The sequence below is a fragment of the Octopus bimaculoides genome, chromosome 21 (genome assembly GCF_046866305.1).
Source record: "Octopus bimaculoides isolate indiv1 chromosome 21, ASM4686630v1, whole genome shotgun sequence".
In the NCBI taxonomy this organism is placed as follows: Eukaryota; Metazoa; Mollusca; class Cephalopoda; order Octopoda; family Octopodidae; genus Octopus; species Octopus bimaculoides.
In genome coordinates, this window is record NC_142948.1 from 31,074,492 (window position 1) to 31,096,743 (window position 22,252).

At 35.3% G+C, this 22,252-nt stretch overlaps 1 protein-coding gene across 1 annotated transcript; it reads right to left on the minus strand.

The window, feature by feature from the left end:
* Positions 1–1,932: 1,932 nt before the first annotated feature.
* LOC149131549 (70 kDa neurofilament protein-like) lies at positions 1,933–18,761 on the minus strand. Its single transcript, XM_089339446.1, has 11 exons — positions 18,178–18,761; positions 12,858–13,044; positions 11,396–11,491; positions 10,464–10,628; positions 9,033–9,152; positions 7,807–8,027; positions 6,696–6,775; positions 4,619–4,722; positions 4,061–4,171; positions 3,061–3,171; positions 1,933–2,532 (listed from the first exon to the last, which is right to left on the minus strand). Exons 1-11 carry the CDS (start codon positions 18,633–18,635, stop codon positions 2,497–2,499), a joined length of 1,689 nt encoding a protein of 562 aa, XP_089195572.1. The 5' UTR covers positions 18,636–18,761; the 3' UTR covers positions 1,933–2,496.
* Between the last annotated feature and the right edge of the window lie 3,491 nt (positions 18,762–22,252).

The window sequence follows — 22,252 nt, forward strand, 5'->3', positions numbered from 1 at the left end:
ACCAATTCTCGTCAGGCCAGCAACTACTTCGCAGATTAAGCCACACTCATTACAAATGTTGCGCGGGGCTGTTTGATTTCTCCTCGTTACATGTGTATTCAGGTGATTGACTCTTCCGTCTCTTGAGAGAAGAAAACGTCCACTCATATTGCATTTCTATTCCTGATGGATTTCTGCAAGGATCGTACTTGAGTCTTGCTTACAGATTGAACGCTTCAGAGTAGTGGATTCTATTCGCTGTAGCTCATAAATATCATAGCTATTCTTGATAATCTTTCTCCAAGTTGTACGGTTTTCAGCCAATATCTCCAAGTTACTTACAATTACCTCCAAAAACTTTAAGATTGCTTTTTATAACATCCTTAAATCGCTTCTTTGGTTTATGCTATGACCTCTTCCCCTCTGGTCAGCTCCCCATATAAATCTACTTAGGCATATTTCCATCTTCCATTCTCACATAACCAGAACAATGTATCTGCTTTAACATTATTCTTTCCTCAAAACAGATGTTGCCTGCTTTCTCAAGTATAAATTCATTATGTCTATATACATGTGTATATTTATGTACGTGTGTATATGTTTTCATTGGGATTTATAATAATTTTATTTTCCTTTGTAAAAGTCAAATCTGGAGAATAAACAACTGACAAAATTCATTCGTTTTAAACAGGTGTTTGGATTGTGTGGTCGCCTGAATTGGTTGATGTGTGTATATGCTTATTTGTTCTCATGAATAATATGCATTTCTGTGGTGAATACGCCTTTTACTTTCTTATACTGTTGTGCGTGCATCACACTTTTTACACTTTAGTATACAAGTGTTTGTGTTTCACTCTTATGATTGCTTTTTCAATGTATTTCTTGTATATATGAGGATGTGTGCAAATCTCTGGCCCGTGAAATTCACATGGGGTTTCACTTGAACATTTTTCATATGTTTACCTTGAGGAACTTATATGGAGAATCTCTGGAAAGTCTTGCAAATTTTTTACAGTATCTAGTATTTTTGGAACAATCTCCTGCTTCTGGATATTATAGCAAAGATACAGCTTTCTAGGTAAAACGTGATGTACTCACTGCTGGTTTCGGAGAATAATAGATTTGTCAATGTCTTTTGCGACTGAATAATTTCATTCATTCCTATAATTGAATAATTTCTTTCATTCAAAGGGCTGGCCTTGTCACGCTGAGTCTCCCTGAGAACTACGTTAGGGGTACACTTGGCTGTGGATTGCTCAGCCACATTCACGTTAATTTCATGAGTAGCCTGTTCCGTCGATCGTATCAGCTGGGACCCTCGTCGTCGTAACCGACGGAGTGCTCCTGTATATATATATATATATAATATATATATATATATATATATATATATATATATATATATATATATATATATATATATATATATATATATATATATATATATACATGAGTGTATATATGCATGTATGTATGTATGCATGTATGTATGTATGAATGTGTGTGTATGTGGGTGTATGTGGGTGTATGTGTGTATCTATGCAGAACAATCACTTAATATTCGTTTGGAACATTATCATAAATGTATTTGGCTAAGTAACATCGGAATAGGTAAGGTCTTCCAAGAACTAATTCGCATAATACAGATAATATCATTCCGTGGCTTCGTAAATATACCAGAGATTCTCCATTTGAGGGCCTCAACTGAACACATTCTTAAAACTGCATGTGCTTATAGAACATGCTTACATACTCATACACATCAAACAATTCACAAAGTTCTGTTGATGTCCTGACTTAAACAAGGACATAAAATGATATGATAAAATGATATGATATAAATAGAACGAAAATCTTATCGATTCTATCGATTCTACATTATTTTACACTTACAAAATATTGAAATTAGGAGGAGATTACTTAAAGGTGATTTATAAAGCATATGAAAATAAATATATTAAAAGTATTTTATTGCCCTTTTTCCATACATTTTAACAAAAAGATCCTCAAAATCAAAGTACAAAGTACATGGTTGTAAATGTAATAACAAATAATGTTCACTGTTCTGGAAGAAAATTATATCATATTTTCGTCAGATATCGTTGTGTTTTCCTTGATAAAATTGCGTGAAATATCACTAAGTATGAAGCATCTGGGAACAAAACAGGGAGCACATTGTTTGTCATAGCACCTAGGTAACAAGGCTAGCGGTCTTTATTGAAATCATGATTACACAAATGTATCAAGTTGAAACGTTTGTTAATATTGTTGCAAAATATATCGTTTTGAAAACTGTTTTCCTCATACTTCTTTAATGATCGTAAATTCTAGATAACCATGTGAACAATTTAAAACAGAAAATTTGAAGAGGTTAGAAGTTTGTTTTAGAAGTATTATTTTACCGAAATTATTATTATGATGGTTAAAAAAGTGACTTTGTGAAACATGGTGCTAACTATAACAAAACTTTTCAGCTGAGACAAAATGCACACAAGTTCAGCAGGAGAGCTACATTCTTCATGTGTTCGTTTTGATAACGAGGACAGCACTTTCCTGAAAAGTGAAAAAGATTGAAAATAAAACAATGAATAGGCACAGAGATTCATGACTAAAGAGTTTAGGCTTCTCCAAAATAATCTTCTAATGTGATAGCGATGAAACATTTTAGTCTGCGTATGACGAAACTATTCACAGGAGTCTTGTAGACAGGATATTTTGTCTCTGCTCCTTATATTAACAAGTTAAAAGGAAACATTTCATTAGTTATTTTGACTACACATGATTTCTCTCTAACACTGAGTGTTCCTAACTCTTTGAATATTAAGTGATTTTGACAATGAAATATAGAACTTCTGACAGCGTAACAGATTCTTTCACACTTTTCTTTCCGTAAATAATATATGTTCATGTTATGTAGGATGGTATACCTGAGACATTTGGCTACTATTGGTAGGAAACCAGGGCAAATAACAACATTGATATTATCGCATTGACTGACGAAGTGATGGAGTGCCCAAGAGATATAGTGCAAAGCTGTGGAAGAGAAAGTGTGTGTTGAATCAATGAATTAGGGGACCTTACCTTGCCTTTGTCGTCTTTCAAAGTAATTGTTGAGGCCATGGCCATTGTAGCCCATTCAGCGACAGAAGATACAATGCCACCTTGACCAGCACCGTGTTTTGATCCCCAAATCTAAAGATGGATATAAAAGAATTAATTATAATAACATCATTAACAAAAATCAGAAATATGAACACGAGGTTTAGTCGATTACACGGACTCCAGTTCTTCATTTGTACTTTATTTTATAAACAAGAAGTGGTGGACGGAAAAGTTGAATGCGGGAAGATTTGAAAATGCGAAGTAAAGAGCCGAAAACGAATGCCAAAGAACATTTTTCGGACACTCTAACGATCCTGCCAAGGCAAAATGTATGAAACATTATTGAGAAGGTTGTCTATCGATGTTATAATCCTCAGTACGTAATTGGTAATTTATACAATTTATCAACCCCAGATGAGGTAATGTAAAATAGCCATTAAGGGGATTTAAATTAAGAATGTGAAGAAGTAGAACGAATAACACTAGGCAATGTGTTCACCGCTCTAACAATTTTGATTGAACACTGAATGATTAGCAACTGTTTTCTTCTCCGTGGCTACTGCAGTCGTCAAAGACGTAGCATCCATTTTGAATTAACTGCTAATGGTTTTAATGTGATATATGCACAACTTGGAAACATTCTTAACAACACAGATGCAAAGTAACTGAATCATCATCATTTTCTTCGTTACCATCATCATCATCGTCATCTTTGCCATTTTCATGTCCACATTTGCATGCTCACATGGGTCAGATGTAATAGAAGTAAATTAGTAGAATAGACATATCAGCAACCATATAACTAATATTGCTCTAAGAGTGTCATGGGATATGTTGAGTCCCACCAATCGCTAGATACCAGATTCTCTTCTCTTCAATGGTCTGCCTTTAATTTTAGCGATTTAAATTGATGCTTATAATATCTGATATTTAGTTAATGTAATAATCTTTTTTTTTTAAGAAAACAGCTTAAACTTACTTTCATCATTTTACCAGAAGTAAAAACGTCACCATTGGTAAATGTATGGGTGTTGGTCTTGCCATTTTCTAGCCTTTGGCTCAATGTCCAGTTTTTCATGTTAGTTGAGCTCTACAATTAGAAAGAACAAACACATTATACATTGCAGAAGGAATAATGATGACTATAAATTAGATAACGAATGCTATAAAATGTGACAGAGGTAAAATTGATTTCTATATCTGTGAACGTGTATGTGTGTGTGTGTGTGTGTGTGTGTGTGTGTGTGTGTGTGTGTGTGTGTGTGTGTGTGTGTGTGTGTGTGTGTGTGATGAAGGCTTGCTTCGATGAGGCATTTGGAGCGAGCAGTTGTGTACTTCTCGTTACGCACACATTATGTTACTACAGATTTGTATTCTAATCGACCAAAGAAAAGTACTAGTGGCTCTGACCTGTTCAGCGTTGTAACGTATGTATATGAACATGTTATGCGATGAGTTGGATCTCCTGTCAAAACACATTTGTCATGAAGCCTACTGCAACAACAGAAAGAAAAACACCAAATCGAAGTACACTTACCCTTGGGAACTTAGCAAGATCCTCAATTTCAATGTATTTTCCCTCGGTTTCTAATTCAACGACGCCCACACTGCCAGTTGTAGAGCGACTCATAGTCACTTTACCTTGAGAAGAAAATATCCAGAAGTATGAATATTATAAACTGTATATATATGTGTGTGTGTGTATGTGTGTGTATTTATACTAATGTATATACAAATAAGAAACATTATAACTAATAATGACCATCAACATCATTTCAAAAGCTAACTTCCAGCAAACCAGCAATCACCACTTTCTCTTGTAACGTCTTGAACCGCTGCTTATACAATCTCTTACACTGTTAAGTTATAAAGCAAATAAACATAAGTAAAGAATAAAAAACTTATGTTCAAGAACTATATATACCTATGTACCTATACACATGTTTCTCTATCTATCATCTATATATATGTATGTATGTATGTATCATATATATGCGTATATATATGTGTGTATGTATGTATATATATATATATGTGTGCATATATATATATATATATATATATATATATATATATATATATATATATATATATATATATATATATCAAAGATCGCTAGCCACTAGACATTATTTTCTCTCCCTCTTTCTTTCTGTGTTCCTTTCTGTGGAAGAGCGTAAAGACTTTTTCACTTCCCGAGTGTTAAACTAATACATCTATTTGTTGTCTACACCACCTGTTTTCGGCTTTTTTTTTTTGTGAATTCTCCCTATATATATATATATATATATATATATATATATATATATATATATATATATATATATATATATATATATATATATATATATATATATATATATATATCAGGATTTACTTTTAGAAATGAGATAAAAGACCAATGCTGTGTATAATATAGAACATTTATAAATAGAATGTCTTACAGCTGCTTCCAGGATATTTATTATATCCCTTCATCGGAGACGGTGTAAGAGGATGATTAAGCAATAGTTAGTTTAGTTAAGATAGGAAATAGAGAGTGAATGTAGGGATATTGTATTTGTAAATCCAATGTTTGGGCAGAATGGTATACATATAAGATTCCAATACCTTCTGAGTAAAATCCAACAGTCTTTGAAATTGGTCATTCCAAATACAGAGTTTATACACAGTGTTATTGAATCAAGGGTTCTGTTTAAACAGAACCCTTGATTCAATATTGACCAAAGATACTGTATTAAATTCTGCCAAAAACTTGAAGATATGCTTGCCCAGACTATCGGGAAGATTCAGAAGGCCTTTGGACATGAGGTTATGAGCAAAACACAACTAAAGGAGTAGTTCAACCGGTCCAAAGGCGCGCAGTAATGTTAAACTGATGATGATCTGTTTTTTTTTTTTTTACTACTAATGTTATCCATGTATACGCACCATAATTTCTGACAATTTACGAAGAGTACACCCGAGGATTCTTCGTCGCCTTCGTAAAGCTGTACTGTGGAAATGGCCCGACCTGTGGGCAAGCAAAGAACTGACAACACCATTACAATGTACCCGCTCACTCTGCCTACGTCATCCAAGCATTTTTCGTCAAGCAAAACACACTAATTTTTCGTCAGGCTTCCGAATCCCTAGACTTGTCTCCCTCTGAGTGTTCTTCGTTTTTAGCTTGGGGAATAGCCAAGTGCCAAAGGGAGAAGATTTGAGTCAATTGAGGACATTAAGGAAAATTCGACGGTACGTCTATACAGCATCCCCAAAAGCGATTTCCAGAAATGTTTACAGCAGTGGTAGGAACGCTGGCAGAAGTGCATAGATTCCCAAGGCGAATACCTTGAAGGAGACTAAATCAAAATAATGAGATTTTAATTTTTTTTCCTGTGCCAAAAGTCTGATACATTTTAACCTCGTGTGTATATACTTACGTTCGTGTAGATATATATATATATATATATATATATATATATATATATATATATATATATATATATATATATATATATACATGTATATATATATATATATATATATATACATACACACACACGAATATATATATATATATATATATATATATATATATATATGACACAGAGAAGACAAATGCAACTCACTTGCTGCTCCGAGTGCAGCTGAGAGTGCACTTTCAGCGTCTGTTTGAAATCCACCAACACTAGTCACAAATGAAGTCATCCTGCAAAAGAAAAATACATTTCATGTAATGGCACAAATGTTATGGATTGCTATGTACATATAACGCAACATCTTCTCCAACAAAATGAAGTTTGTTTCGTATTTGCTCTCGCTGGAGGTGGATGTGGTTTATTGAGTTTCAACATAAGTTTGGCCCAGAGAGAAAGGGTGTTGGAAAAAGTGATCCCGTCGTTTTCTTTGTCGGTTTATATCATTCAATTTGCGTTTCTTGCACAAAAGTGTAACGTGTGGACATATTGAAATCTGGCTACTTTTTCTATCAGACCTAGCGAACGATGATTTTACAAACTAGTTGCTTGTGATATGCGAAATTAAAGATGTCAGTGACTCAAAAAGGTAAAAAATTTAGTCAGTTTTTGTGTGTTTTGGTATACGTATTTTTGTGCGTGTGAGAGCGTGCGTGTTAATTGACGTATTTTTAACGTTCATGGTGGTTATTAGTGATATTGTGGTATGATTTGTAGTGTTGTAGAATAATATGCTGCACCATTGTTGATGATTTTTAAAGTTGTACCTCTTTTTGAAGTATATGTGAGTGATTTCCATTTGTTCATCATGTGTAAGTATTGTAGTGAGAATACGAAGGTGGTTGGAAAAAACGTGCGTGTTGTTTGCTATGCAGTTGTGACAATAGGGTGTTGAGCAGAAGTTGAAATTTTGAACCGCATTATTGTAGATTGTTTATGTAATTCAGTCTTCAATTTCAATTAACTGATCGCTCTACTATTTCGCTATCTGAGAATATCTCATCTCTCTCTCTCTCTCTCTCTCTCTCTCTCTCTCTCTCTCTCTCTCTCTCTCTCTCTCTCTCTCTCTCTCTCTCTCTCTCTCTCTCTCTCTCTCTGTTTCCTCCTTTTCTCAGCTTTGACAAAACCTAAACAATGGATTCTACCGCGTTTCTTATGCCTTTTGTCTCAAAAGTGTCTCTACGACCCTATCAGAAGAAACCCACGGAAAAACGGGAAGACTTTTTAGAATGTTATTGTTTGAAGTTAAATATTTATTATTTACCTGCTCTCTTCTCCTTCAAGGAGTTTGCGGTATGCTGCAATCTCCAATTCCAGGGACAGTTTAGCATCCATTAGGTCTTGTAATTCCTTCAACATTGCCTCCAACTCTGCACGCAAGCCACTAATCTCAGATTGGTAATTCGCAGCATCTGTTGCCCGTCCGTTTAGGGCTTCCTCCAGTTGAGATTCTAGATCTCTCATTCTACTTTTCATATTTGCTATCTATAAAGACAAGATAAATAATGCAATTATTAACAAGAAACTATCAAAACACATTCATAATCTTATATAATCTTATATAATTATTATTATTTCTATCTCTCTCTCTCCCTCTCTCTCTCTTTCCCCCTCTCTCTCTCTCTATATATATATATATATATATATATATATATATATATATGAAGTATGAATTTCTCTCAAAGGAAAAATAATAAACAGTTCCTATAAAAATGCTGACTATATCGCTTTTCTTAATATATAGTTGTTGCACACCACCATCACTAAATTTATACACATAAGTACATGTATATGTATGTATAAGTATAGATTCTTAATACCGAGGACAACGGAAAATGCTATTGACCAAACATACACCAGCGTACTCACTGACATTTGGGTACACAAATATATATATATCGTAAATCCTCAAAAAAGAACAACAAACACAACAAAACAACAACGTAAGGACGTGGTACATGTAAAGTATTAGCAGACGCTCAGGGAAAGAAAGAAAGATGGTTTAACGTTTCGAGCGACGCTATTCTTCAGAAACAGAGGAAAGTCCAATACAAAGGAAGACGGAGAAAGAAAATCGCCAACCATTCACATGTGGCTGCATTTTGATATATATATTAATTTGTGTGTGTGTGTGAGTGTGTGTGTGTGTGTGTTTGTGTAGATATCTATCTTTAAATATATATATAAATATCTCTATGTAAATGTACATATCTCTCTCTCTCTATATATATATATATATAAATACATGTGTGTATTTTCCCTTTATATATATATATATATATATATATATATATATATATATATATATATATATATATATATATATATATATATATATATATATATATATATATATATATAGCTATATATATGCACGTATATGTGTGTATGTATTACGGTATATGTGTGAGTAGGTATCTAGCTACCTAGCTAAATTTATAGATAGATAGATAGATAGATAGATAGATAGATTTATGTAATGTTCCTTACCTGAGTTTCGTATCCGCTTAATCTACCCGACATATCGCCCGATTCCATACGTGAACGCCTATTTTCACTCGAGACTTGAGCAACCATTTCGGGCTTGGCCCCTGCTTTCAGTTTCTGCATCTATTGAGGGTGAAAAAAAAAAACTATAATTAAAAAACTTTTTTTTATTTTTCACATTTGCCAATAGTGAGGCGAATTACAAATGGTTGGAATGTTGTCCAAAACTGATGAGGAGGAAACTTGGCTTGAGAAGGAAAAATTACACAAAAAATTCTTTGACTCCCCTTCCATCTCCAAATGATCTGAACGAGGATTAGGGTGAGCTGAAAGCAAGAATGCCTCTATTTAACAAATTCAAATTTGTATACTGTGTATACAGCCTGTTTCCTTAACTTGAAAACGCGACCTCATTGGTTAAATGGAGTCAATGGTAAAGGTTACTTGCCCAGTTTACCATGATATGGGATCGAATTCGTTTTCATCATATAGCACTGACAGATATATTTATGAGGGGAGAGTGTTAGTCGAATAAATTCGATCCAGTATTTGACAACTACATTATTGCATGGAACAAGGATATATTTTCAAATTTAAATATAAACAGTCGGTGCAGATACTAGGAAGAAGTTTACAATAAGTACACATCCACCTTTGCGAGTTACTACCTACCTACATACATATGAACGTACGAATTTATACATGTACTTATTTGACAGCCTTCAATAAAACTGTTCAGCTAGCATGGTGAGTTATGGTGAAGGATACTTGCCCAACGCATCATGCGATGAGATCGAACTCTTATGGCTGTGATATATTTATGAGTGGATCAGAGAAGCTATAGATAATTTCAGAATCGCGTTACATTATGCTGTGGCAAAGCTGGACGAAATGCAATGCATATCGATCAATATGAACTTAATATCCAGGGCTTCCTTCGTATGGTCATAGATTATACAAAATTCGCTTTTGTGTTTTAATCGACAAAATGAATCATGAGCAAATTTGAAATGCCATGTTTCTGGCTTTCTAGGTGAGAAATTGTTAAGATACACAAGCTCTTTCTAAATAAAGTACCAAATTTCCTTTCGTTATGCAAAAACAATTAGAGGACGAGCAGTAAAATCATGTATACGCAAATGATAAATAAAGGCAAAACACAAGTCACACTTCCAAATAATACACAGTTCAAACTAAAGAAAATCATAATAGCAATGGATATATAACATCTCGACATGGTTGGTATTATTGGACAATATGTTGAAACATCTATACAGTCTGACAGTAACGATTCTACGTTGTTTAAATGTTTCGACGGAAACACAAACAGACTGCTTTTTTTAAAAAAAGAATAGTGTATTTGCTAGCAACTGCGTAGCAGCAGAACAGTTTTAAAGTTTTCAAATATATTTAATCGTCTATATATTTCTTTACCTGTTCTGCATGACGACATTCCATCGACGCAGTAATTGTATTCAACTGAGCCTCATATTCAGCGCTTAAGTCAGCAACCATATCTCCAATTTCGGCCTTCCATGATTCTTGGAAGTCGGGTAGCTTCTGTGTTTTGGATAACATTGCTTGATATTCTTTGCATTCCTGCAAATAGTAAGGAAAACAAAACAGTAAGTAGAATGGAGATAAACAATATTAGTTTTTTTTTTTTATTGAGAAGCAATATCAGAATCAGCAGTCACGTGTTCCAATTAGATGTGTCTGAGGAGGAAGAAAATGAACCTCCATATCGATTGAAGGCAACGTTTACCTATTTTAACGCTAAGTATTTACGGTAAACTTGGACGTTTCACCGCTTTCGTGAGAACAAATGTTATTTTTTAAGAGTAAGTTTGGAAGCTGAGTCAACGGAGAAGAGTCAACTAGATGACATCTCTAAGTCAGTAATATCCAAATGGCAAATAAGTGTCAGCTGAAGTGCACACAGGAGTTGTGACCTGGATGCTCCCCGGTCCTTCATGGGCCGTTTCACTTGCCTGAGGAGGGTTTCTTCGCTGAAGAACTTCTGATGTTCAACTCTCTTGAGAGTTTCTTAACTGTAATAATAGATATGTGTAACGGGTAGTTTGACAGATAAGCATTCTAGTTATCGATAAGTGTTCAAGCTGTAGATAATCGCAGATTCCTCATCTGCATGCGAGCCACTGTCTACCAACTCGGTCAGATAACTGAAACTGATCACTTGAAAAAGTAGTGATTCCTTATTTATGATTGTGCAAGTGAAGCAATCTGATTCTCAGAAAGCCTTAAAACACTATGAAGTAATATGTAACGGAAATAGCTAAACCTTCTTGGCAATTGCCCTACAAGAAAAAACAGCAGGAAAGAGAAAAAAATAAAAGCAACATTACGGCACTATGGACATCATTGAGGAAAGCAAGTTCATCTTCCAGCATCGTTACACGGTTTTCTAATTCCAGTCTTTGAGTAGTTTCGTTTTGTAAATTCTAGAGAAAAGAAAATTACGCTATTGTTTATTTTTTATTTATAAAATAACTTTTACATAAGTCTCGACAATTCATCCCAGATAGAAGAGAAAGTACGAAAATAAGAGAAATGTAATTGGTTCGCAAAGGAAGTATATTCTGTTGTTTCATGCACTGTTATCATTAGAAGATTTGCTGTACTTTAATAACCGAAGTTATAGAAATCACAAGATTTTATTCACAGAATGACTATGGTAGCTGGCAATGCGATATTCTCTACAGTTTTATTAACTGTTTTTAGTTTATCAAGGTGGATATTGATATTATCGATTGAGTATGTTTAATGTCTTCCCCATGCATTATAACGTTATTAAAATTGAAATTAATACCCGCGTATTAGGTTCAGTATATGACTACATTTTGTTTTGTTGGCTCCATCCATGATCAAGGTTCCCGAGCAAATGCTTAGTGTCATGGCGTCCCTACGAAAGGACATGGAAGCATCTGGTCTTCCAAATGGTGGTCCATTTCAAACACTATTATTAAAAAAGTGAGAAACTCTTTTACGTTTCGAGCCTACGTTCTTCAATAGAAAGCAATAAAAGAAAATAGCTACAGAATAAAAAAAAAAAACTTGTGGATTTATCGATCAAGCATGGCGACTAGTGAATGTATATATATATATATATGCACATGCGCGCGTGCACAACACATGTATCTATTATCTTAACATATATATGGATACCTAGTATCAGTGATGTAAACCCTCAACTAACTATATCTGACATTATTTTTGGTGCTCCTGATATCCTAACAGAAATAAATAAGATCAAGCACACTCGGCAGTAGTTCCCGGTGAACTCCTGGTCACTGTTTTGAAGATGTGCCGACATCAAATTTCACCCGCTATAGCTGAGCTCTGGAGGGGCTCAATTGACGCAGGCTACATTCCTGATCACTTTCTTTCCCAGTCTGTCGTTCCAGTTTTCAAAAACGGAAGCAAATCTCTCGCAGCCAACTACCGTCCGATTTCATACACCTCTCATGTCATTAAAGTAGTTGAGAGGGTGGTGAGATCGCGAATAACTCACTTCCTCGAGGACAGCAATCTGCTGAACCCCAAGCAGTATGGTTTCTGTGATGGCAGAGACTACCTTCGCAGCTTCTGCACCATTTTGATTTCACGAGTAGGCTGTTCTGTTGATCGGATCGACTTTAACCCTCCTCGTCGTAACCGACGGAGTGCCACGACAAAATATATACACGCATCTATGTATTTGTATGTGTATATGCGTATTTCTTTGCTATCTCTGTGTGTGTGTGTGTGTGAGTTTACAGCCAATCGAGAGAAAGATAGAGATTGCGAATTCAAACTTTTGCAACATACCGTTCTAAGTTCACCCATTTGAGCCTCAAGAATGCCATATCTCTTCTTCCAATCTGCAAGTTGCTTCTCCAGTTCACTTGTCCTCCTTCTGCTGGTCTCGCTGTCTGCAATGCGGCGGGCAACTTCATCGTGTAATCCATCGATTTCGGTTTGCACTCTGTCTCTCTCGTCCTGCACTTGGCGAAGTCTGACAGAAAAATAATGAAATTGTTTTGCTAAAGAATATTTATTTATACTAGATAGGGATTGACGTGGCTAGCAGACACACTTTCATAATATCTTTTGTTAAGAAACTTAACGTTGAATATATTTTGGGGGATAAGAAGCTGCTCTTCTTATCCTAATAAATATATCAGCGCAGTTGCTTAGGACGCTGTATATATGGAAAGAACAATATATATTGGTGAATAAATGCACATACGGTGCGAAAAACGATGAGAGAGTCTCTTTTACATGGTCGAATCTCCAACAAGCCATAGCGTCTAAATATCTGTATAATTGCACCATACCGAGTTCTAAATGGTTGCACACATTGATCAACAAAAATAAGACAGTCTCTTCACGAATGGAACTTTGGCGGGTTCAGTCTCAATGTCGGGCTTAACAACAATAATTACTAATGGATGGATACTACCCGAGATTTAATCTTTCAGATCTTATCTTCACAAGTTCATAAACACAAGCGTAGTACACAATATCAAAAATTTAGTTATATGCTGGTACAGAGTTAAGTATAATTCATAAGCTGTAAATAAAACTCTCTACAAATTGTTAACTATATCCTCTTCTTTGCACAATTTGGAGGATGGATATTTCTCTCTCTGAATGAGAAATCCGTGTTTATAAATATTACGTTAATTTCGAATTCAGTTAATCAAGTGGATTATGCAACTGACAATTTCTCCTATAGATATAATTAATTTGGAAAGGAATAATATTTTTGATAGGAGTGATTAAACATGTTCGCTTGAAGAACTGACGTCTTTTTTTTTTTTTTTTCTACGAAAAATGATTTTAACGAAAAATGATTTTAACGAAGACTTTTGTCACAAAATGGAATCCGCTTATAAAAAGCTGCAGGTTTGCTACTTGCTAATTATAGTGTATTGATCTCTTCGCTTGCTGTCACAGATTCTTCATTCTTTTTTTAAATTTCATTCCAAATATTTGCAAATTAAGAAAATGAGGTTCACTTTTGCAATGAATTAATAAATGAAAGTTGAAAGCTGTTAAGATTTGTAAACATTTTTGGTAATTTTGGCCAATCGAAAGCCGCTACTATTCACATGACAGTAAACCTCACATCGAGCCATGTTTACAAGCAAAACTGTTGTCTTCTGTAGTCTGTCGTGTCTTCGAGTATGGATGTAACACTTTCACCACTGCAAACACCAGTACAAGATTTCGCCAAGTGTTTATTAATTCGAAAAATGGGAACCCACTAGCAAAAAGTTGAAAATTTGAAAATTATACCCTGTGCCATATTTAAAAAATGCTTTCTCGAATAAGTAAATCCTAAATTCGGATTCGGCGTGAAAAATTACTTCAATAAACCAAAGTTGAAAGCTTTCTTTTATTTTTAAAATATCCAAATCTGTGCCCACAACCGAGAAGATCCCAATTTATATTACTTCCTTGAATCCTAAGTTCGGATTCAGCACGAAAATTACATCAATAAACCAAATGTAAATAATTTCATTTAATTTGAAAACGTCCAAATCTGTGCCCACAACCGAAAAGATCCGATTCCATTTTATATTACTTTCTTTGACGCAATTTGCAATATTTACAGTGTGTTAGCAAAAGTAGAATACTACTAAATGTTGTGTTTCATTCACCGCAGTCTGCGCTTCTTTCATTTATTCGAAAATGATAAAACTAAATGCTTGTAATTTACAGGGATTTATTAAATTCACTGTGAGCGAGGCTTTCTGTATAGCCGAAAAATAATTTGCGCCGGTGACTGATAGATATTTACAGACATATGTAATCAATTAAAAAAGAGAACCACGAAGAATGGAAGTGATAGACTCTCAGAGAACTAGTATCCCTTGGAACTTGTAGGACAAATTCAATTAGACTATCATCTTTCCTATTCTAAAGAAACAATACACAATCCTTGTGAATATATGTAAATTAAGTTGTAGATATATAAACAGGACAAATTTAACTATTTCTCTGGCGACTGAAAAAAATGGTAAACAGGCTCAATCGATTACACTGGACAAAAAAAATGTTATTGGGGTAAAAGCAGATGTTTTAGACTAAATCGAGGATGCTGATTCCAAATCTGTACTAAGAATTGTTCTAACACGTCATGATTTTGAGTTATGCGCTTGCGCATGATTGTAACTATACTTTCGGCTAGATATAAGCCGTATTATAAAATTTGCTAAAATGAAAGCGGTCTTAATTCAAAATTAAAGAAAATAGCAACAATAAAACAAACGATGAGTAAGTTCATTATTTAGTTTAGCAATAGAAGGCGCATGGCTCAGTGGTCAGAGCGTCGAGCTTACGATCGCGAGGTTGCGAGTTCGAATCTCGGACCGTGCTGCGTGTTGTGTTCTTGAGCAAGACACTTTATTTATACGCTGTTCCAGTTCACTCAGCTGTAGAAATGAATTGCGACGCCAAGATGTATCGGCCTTTGCCGTTCCCTTAGATAACACTGGTGGCATGGAGAGGGGAGGCTGGTATGTATGGGCGACTGCTGGTCTTCCATAAACAACCTTGTCCGGGAGGGTAACTTTCTAGGTGCAATCCCATGGTCAGTCATGACTGAAGGGGCTCTCAGCAGATGATGCTGACGTATTGTGTGCAATGCCAAATGCGTTAGTTTGTTCTTGGTAACTCTCAGTGTCGTTTCCGCTGTCGCGGCTAACGAATAGAGATTGTTTATAGACTTGAGTAAGATTAGCCTCAAAGCTGTGTTGTCACATAACGGTAATGAAAAACCTTCCATTCCTCTGGGTCATGTTGTCGGTATGGAAAGAAACTTATGAATCGAAAGAACTCTTTCTGAAAAGAGTTAATTACTCAGTTCACAAGCGGAGTATTTGTGGTGATTTATAGGTGATTTCCCTCCTCATAGGACTGCAGCTGAGATATACCAAAAATATCTGCTTCTTGTGTGTTTGGAACAGCCGCCACGACAGCAATCATTACACTGTAAACGACTGGCCTTAAAGAGATGAGCGCATGGTTGGGCGGTACAATGTGCAGCATATGCCACTGGTAGACCCGTAAAAGATCTTCCTTCCACCCTTTCATACTAAACTCGGCCTCATGAAAAACTTCGTAAAAGCAATGACACACGATAGTTGTGGCTTCCAGTGCCAGAAAGTAGAATTTGGTACAGAGAAAAGTGACGCAAAACTGAAAGCAGGCATTGTCATTGGAAAACACATGACCCTTGAAAAACACTTCTTCCATTTTCGTCTCGAATTTTTTCCAACGAATCTTGGTGTCCTTAGTAATGAGCAAGGTGAGAGGTTCCACCAGGATATATAGATAGAAACGAGGTATCAAGGCCGGTTTAATCCACACATAATGAGTGACTACTGCTGGTTCCTACAACGGGAGACCAGTACGATGCATAAGTGCAAGAGCAAGTATCTCAAGCATTTCTGAGCTGAGCGTATCAAAAAACGAAGTGAGTATTCTCTTAACATAAATATACTATATACCATTATATTATAATAATATTTGCCTTGAACATAAATTTACTATATACAGTAATAATATAAATATAATAATTATTTACTTAATTCCTCCTGATTCTAATATAGTATTAATATGTAATTATGCGCATAACTCAAAATCCAGACGTGCTACAGCAATTCGGAATCAGCCAACTCGATTTTGTGTAGTAGAGCACCGTTTGTTTGGGTAGCAGACAATAAATCTTTTAGTTTTTTTTTGTTTTTTTTTTGCCCAGTGTTGTTGTACTTCATTGGGTGTCCACATCAATTTGGCTAGGTCCTGAGAAATTATATACTCAACAAATCCAATAGCTACAGACAGCTGGAGCTACTAATTTGCATACCATGTTTAACACTTTATTCAGTCTGAGTCTTGTCAACGGGGATCTCAGTCCACATAGTGTTAAAGTATGATACAATATATATAACCTGTGCAGTAGATGTCTTCTTTTAGTGAACAGTATTAACAAAGCAATTGATATAATTCGTTATTAATTTTCTAAAACATCTAAAGCAGATTGAATTCTTTAATGTCTGAAATGCAAGGCATCACCTCCTACAACAGGTCGTAAAAAGTTTTGGAACTGGATTCAATGGATCACTGCTAAATTCATTTCAGTCAAGGTCTTTCAATGGCGCTAGTTGTCGGTGGTAAGAGTGGGTTAAGTGTCGTTGACACTGAATTACACTACAGTAGCTTCTTTATTGTTTAGCCATCACAGATTTGGTTCGACACGATTTCCCTATTTCCCAATTTTTAAAAAATTTTCCTCGCTTGAGTCTTCACTAATATTTCCTAAATATCACCTTTAATATTCATACACTGTGCTAATTTATTCAGACATTATCATCATTTTGATGGCTCGCTTTGTAAATAATACCGCTCTATTAACATTAGAATCGTGGGCTGATGCAGAGAGAATTTGACAAGTCAAGGGTAAGTCTGCTTATTGGAGGCTTAGTTAAACCTATCGGGCTTAATTTATATCTTAGCTTTACATAGACTAGAAATCAGCTATAATAACACCCACAAAGGACTAATTGAATAAAGAAATCACTTTAGATTGACTTGCACTCTAAATGAAACTAGGGTGGCTAGCAAATTCATTATGTTAGATATGTATTTAAACTTCAACCTTATCGATAGATATGTCCGACTTAAAGTCTCAGGTGTTTTTCATCTGGACGTTGCCAATTTAGCTGAATCCGTTTAATATGTCTTTGTGAAATGTCTCTCAACCACATTCTTGCTTGTTGTTCTAAACGTCGAACCATATAAAGATTCTTTTCAAAAAGGTAGAACTCTCCAGTTAGACATTTTTACATAATATGAGAATGGCACAGGAGGCTTTGTTCTGCAACGCAAACCAAGCAATATTTCTGTGCTTAGTAGTGGTATATTAAATGTTGCAAATCTTAAAATTTTAAGTGCTAAGTGACTAAAGATAATGTTCAGATTCACTTAAGATAGGATGTGGAGAAAGAGAATTAAAAGGAAATTAGAGTGGCCTACTTAAAAGAACATGACTGCATCTTTAAGATAAACTTTTATGATGCGTAGAAGTTTCAAACGACATAATAAAGGAGAGCAAAAATTAAGAGAAAATTTTACTTACTGTTCAGTCAAATCTTCAACTTCTTCTTCAAGCGATTCATTTTTGGACTTCACAGCTGCATTTTCCTTATCCTTCTCTTCGATGAGTGCTTTTAAGTCATCCAGCTGCTCTTGGAATGAGATTTTGATCACATCAACGTTAAATTCAACTTTAGCTCTATTTAAGAGATCCTTAAGATGTTTGTTCTCAGCCTCCAGCATACGTGTTTTTTCAAGGTGGTTAGCAAGCTTTGAATTCAAACCTTGTAAGTCTCTCTTTTCTCTTTCGCTGCTACTTTTCATTTCAGCAACACTTCTTTGGGAAGATTCTTTTGCCACCCCAGCGCTCAGAGAAATAGGTGCAGAACGGACTTGAGTTGTCATACCACTGTAAGCTGGTGAACGAAGAGATGCCCTTGGACGTGCTCTTCTCTTTTGAGAGCGGAGTGTTGTGGAGGTTTTTGTGCTAGCGTCACTCATTTTTGTTGTTGTTATTCAAATGCTGCAATGGAATAAGGAGCTTTTCACTGTATGGGAAAAGAACGGGATACAGAAAAAATTCTGCAGAACGATTTACAACCTGCTTTCCGACACTGTGAAGTGACCAAGTCTAAGGCGTTCTGCTGTTTTATATATGACAAAGATGAGTTGTAGTGAGAGTGCAAAATGGTGGGAGGGACTTATTGATAGAGAAAGAAAAGTGGTGATAGATAAAGAGAGAGATGAAGGAGAACAAAAAGTGAGAGTAGAGTGATAGTGGGAGATGCACTGTGTAGGGCATAATATAACAAAAAAAGTTGCTATTTTTCTCTTTCTTTAATATTTCATTCGCCTTCATACACTTGTTTCAAAAAGTAATGTAAAGAAATGTACGGTTGACAAGAAAGAAATTTAAAGCGAAAGAATAAAAGAAACTGTGTAAGTAGCACATCTTCACGCTTCAGCTAGCTCTAGGTATAATCGTAATACACTCCCAGCCAGTCACACACCTACAATATCATAAAGGTAGATTGAGTTGCCGTCACACAAAGCATACTTTGTGCATACATTCTTTTGCAAACGATCCAGTTTCTTTTTGAACAATAAACTATATTTATGGTTACCCAACTTTCACCATGATTTCTTTTGTCAAGAGTGATTGACAAAAGTTAGAACTTCAATAGAATAATGCCTGGTTGTATTTAGCTACGTCTCCTTACGTTCTCAATTCAAATCCTACTGGTATTTCTTTTACTTTTCATCTTTACGGCTTTGACAAAACATACTATAAGTGGGTGGTAGACAATCTGTCATTCATTTTAACATTACGATTCCACCATTCGGCGTAACTTTTAGTGAAGGACATTCAGTAGCACGTATTCTCGTGGATACTCCAGGATACTCCAGGATAGATAACGTAAATGGATATTCTCCCTCTGATTAATTATATGAAATTAATTATATAAATAAAGAATAAAATAAAGAGTAAAATATCTTAATGCTTATAAATTCGAAAATACTACCTCCCTCAAAATTTCACGAGTGCTTTGACAATGACAGCAGGCATTATTACGTTTGTCAAATAAGGCGGCGTGCAGGCATAAACGTTAGCACACCGGGCAAAATTCTTATCGGTATTTCATCTGCCGCTGCATTCTGAGTTCAGATTCTGCTGGGTCGATAAGCTAAGTGCGAGTTGAACAATGGGTCTATATAATCGACACATTCCATTCCCCAAAACAGATGCCTTTGTGGCAAAATTTGAAACCATTATCAATTGTTATAAACAGTGAATAAATAGAAATACCAAGACACTGAAAGATGATTTCCAGCATTTAGTTAGGTTTTATGTATTGAACATATGTTTTATGTACTGAACATTCAATGAATATTCAATTTCTCAAAGGTCTAAAAATATTTGCATAGCAGACCGCTTCCAATCCAACTACCAGGAGTTATTATTATAATACAGTCTCTTAATCGTCGCACGACGTACACCCAGTACAACAACCGCATGTATATATACATGAATATATGTATAATGCACAAATGTAATTCGTTTTCTCCAAATAATTTGCACTTCATATTCAAGGCTCCCATGAAGCTGTAAGATGTTACTCAGACACACAACTAACGAGTCCACTGTATCATATAACAGAAATGGTTATAAACAAATGTGGTTCATAAATGACATAACCATTGTTTATCCTGTGTCATCACCTTTATATATAATACGTCAATACATATATATATATACACGCACATATATATATATATATACATACATGCATATATATATATATATATATATATACACACACATATATATACATGTATCCATGCACGTATGCATATATATATACATATATATATATATATATATATATATATATATATATATATATATATATATATATATATATATATATATATATATGTATATATATATATATATATATATATACATGTATACATACATATATGTATATATGGGAGAATATACAAAAAATAACAACAGACGAGGACAGGTGGTGTAAATAACAAAAGTATATATTAGTATGACGCTCGGGAATACGGAAAGTCTTTGACGTTTCGAGCTACGCTCTTCAACAGAAAGAATACGGAGACAAGGAGAAAAACACGGAGAAAAAAAATTGAATAGTGTTCAGTCAACGGTCAATCATAATAATGGCCGATCATAACAATGACTGACCGGAAGTTAGAAATTCTTATTTCAGGAGAGCTAAGAAAGGGGGAGATAACAAACGGTGATAGGGAACGAGGGGCTGTGTGTGGGAGGTAGACTGCTGGTGATCTTGACGTATGTAGTGTGAAAATGGGGGAAGGGAGAAAGGAAGAAAGTAGTTGGTCAGTTGTAGTGTGTGCGTGGTGTGATGCGAGGGTATTGGTGTGGTGTGCGTGGTGTGATGCAAGGGTATTGGTGTGGTGTGATGTGAGGGTGTTGGGAGGTGGGGAAGGCATGGGTGGAGTGTGGGGTAGAGGTAGGGGTATGTGGGTAGGGTGGGGTATGTGGGTAGGGGTGGGTGGTGGGTGTAAGGAATTGGATGGGGTGGAGTGGGAAGGTAGAGTAGGAGTGTGTTGGGGTGTGGTGGGATGAGCTTATGAGGGGGTGTTGACGAGGAGGGAGAAGGGGAAGGTGGATGTAAGAGAGGGGGAAGATGGGTATGGGAGGGGAGAGGAAGAGAGGAGAGAGGGTGGGTATAAGAGAGGGAAGGGGGATTGAGAGAGGGGGAAGGTGGGTATGGGGGGAGAAAGAGGGGAAGGTGGGTATGGGGGGAGAAAGAGAGGAAGAGAAAGAGAGGAAGAGAAAGAGAGTGAGAGAGAGGGAAGAGGGATATGGGGGGAAGAGAGAGATGTATGTATGTATATACACATACACATATATATATAGAGACATAACATGCATATAAATATATGGTTATACATACATACACACATATATATATATGCGTGTGAATATGTATATATATATATATGTGTGTGTATATATACACGCACATATATGTGTTTAAATGTGTGTGCAAATGCACTAATTACTTGTGGAGCTCTAGAAATTTATTGGTCTGTCTGTCTCTCCTTTTCACGTCTGTTCGCGTGTGCGTTTGTGTGTGAGCGTATCTGACTGTAAGTACAACACATGCGTTCACATGATTATTATGTGTGAGTATACATATATATTTATACGTTTTATGTGAAATACACCAGTGTGTGTGTTTATTCTCTCTTTACGTGAAAATGGCTGAGTGATTTGCTTTCATATTTGGATTGCATGAATAAATTGGCTTCGGATATATAATAGGCTCTCTTCAGTTTGTTCTTTTATGAAAAATAAATAATATTTCTTTCATATATATATATATATATATATATATATATATATATATATATATATATATATATATATATATATATATATACTCCAACCAACCAGGGGAAGCAATATTTTAGATCTCTGCTTCACAAACAATGTGAGCCTAATCCATAATGTGAAAATAACGCCCACATCTCTCTCAGATCATAACATTATAGAATTAACTATGTATGGTCCTAGACAACCCACTGACACCCACCCCACCAGGAGGACTCAAGCAATATCC

What these genes read in the sequence shown, in the direction of transcription:
- LOC149131549 (XM_089339446.1), bottom strand. Translation starts at nt 18,635, where the DNA reads ATGAGTGACGCTAGCACAAAAACCTCCACAACACTCCGCTCTCAAAAG. An exon ending in CTTGAAGGAGAAGAGAGCAG is followed by an intron (nt 6,776 to 7,806) that starts GTAAATAATAAA and finishes TTTCTTTTGCAG; the next exon opens with GATGACTTCATTTGTGACTA. An exon ending in AGCTGCACTCGGAGCAGCAA is followed by an intron (nt 4,723 to 6,695) that starts GTGAGTTGCATT and finishes TTTCTTCTCAAG; the next exon opens with GTAAAGTGACTATGAGTCGC.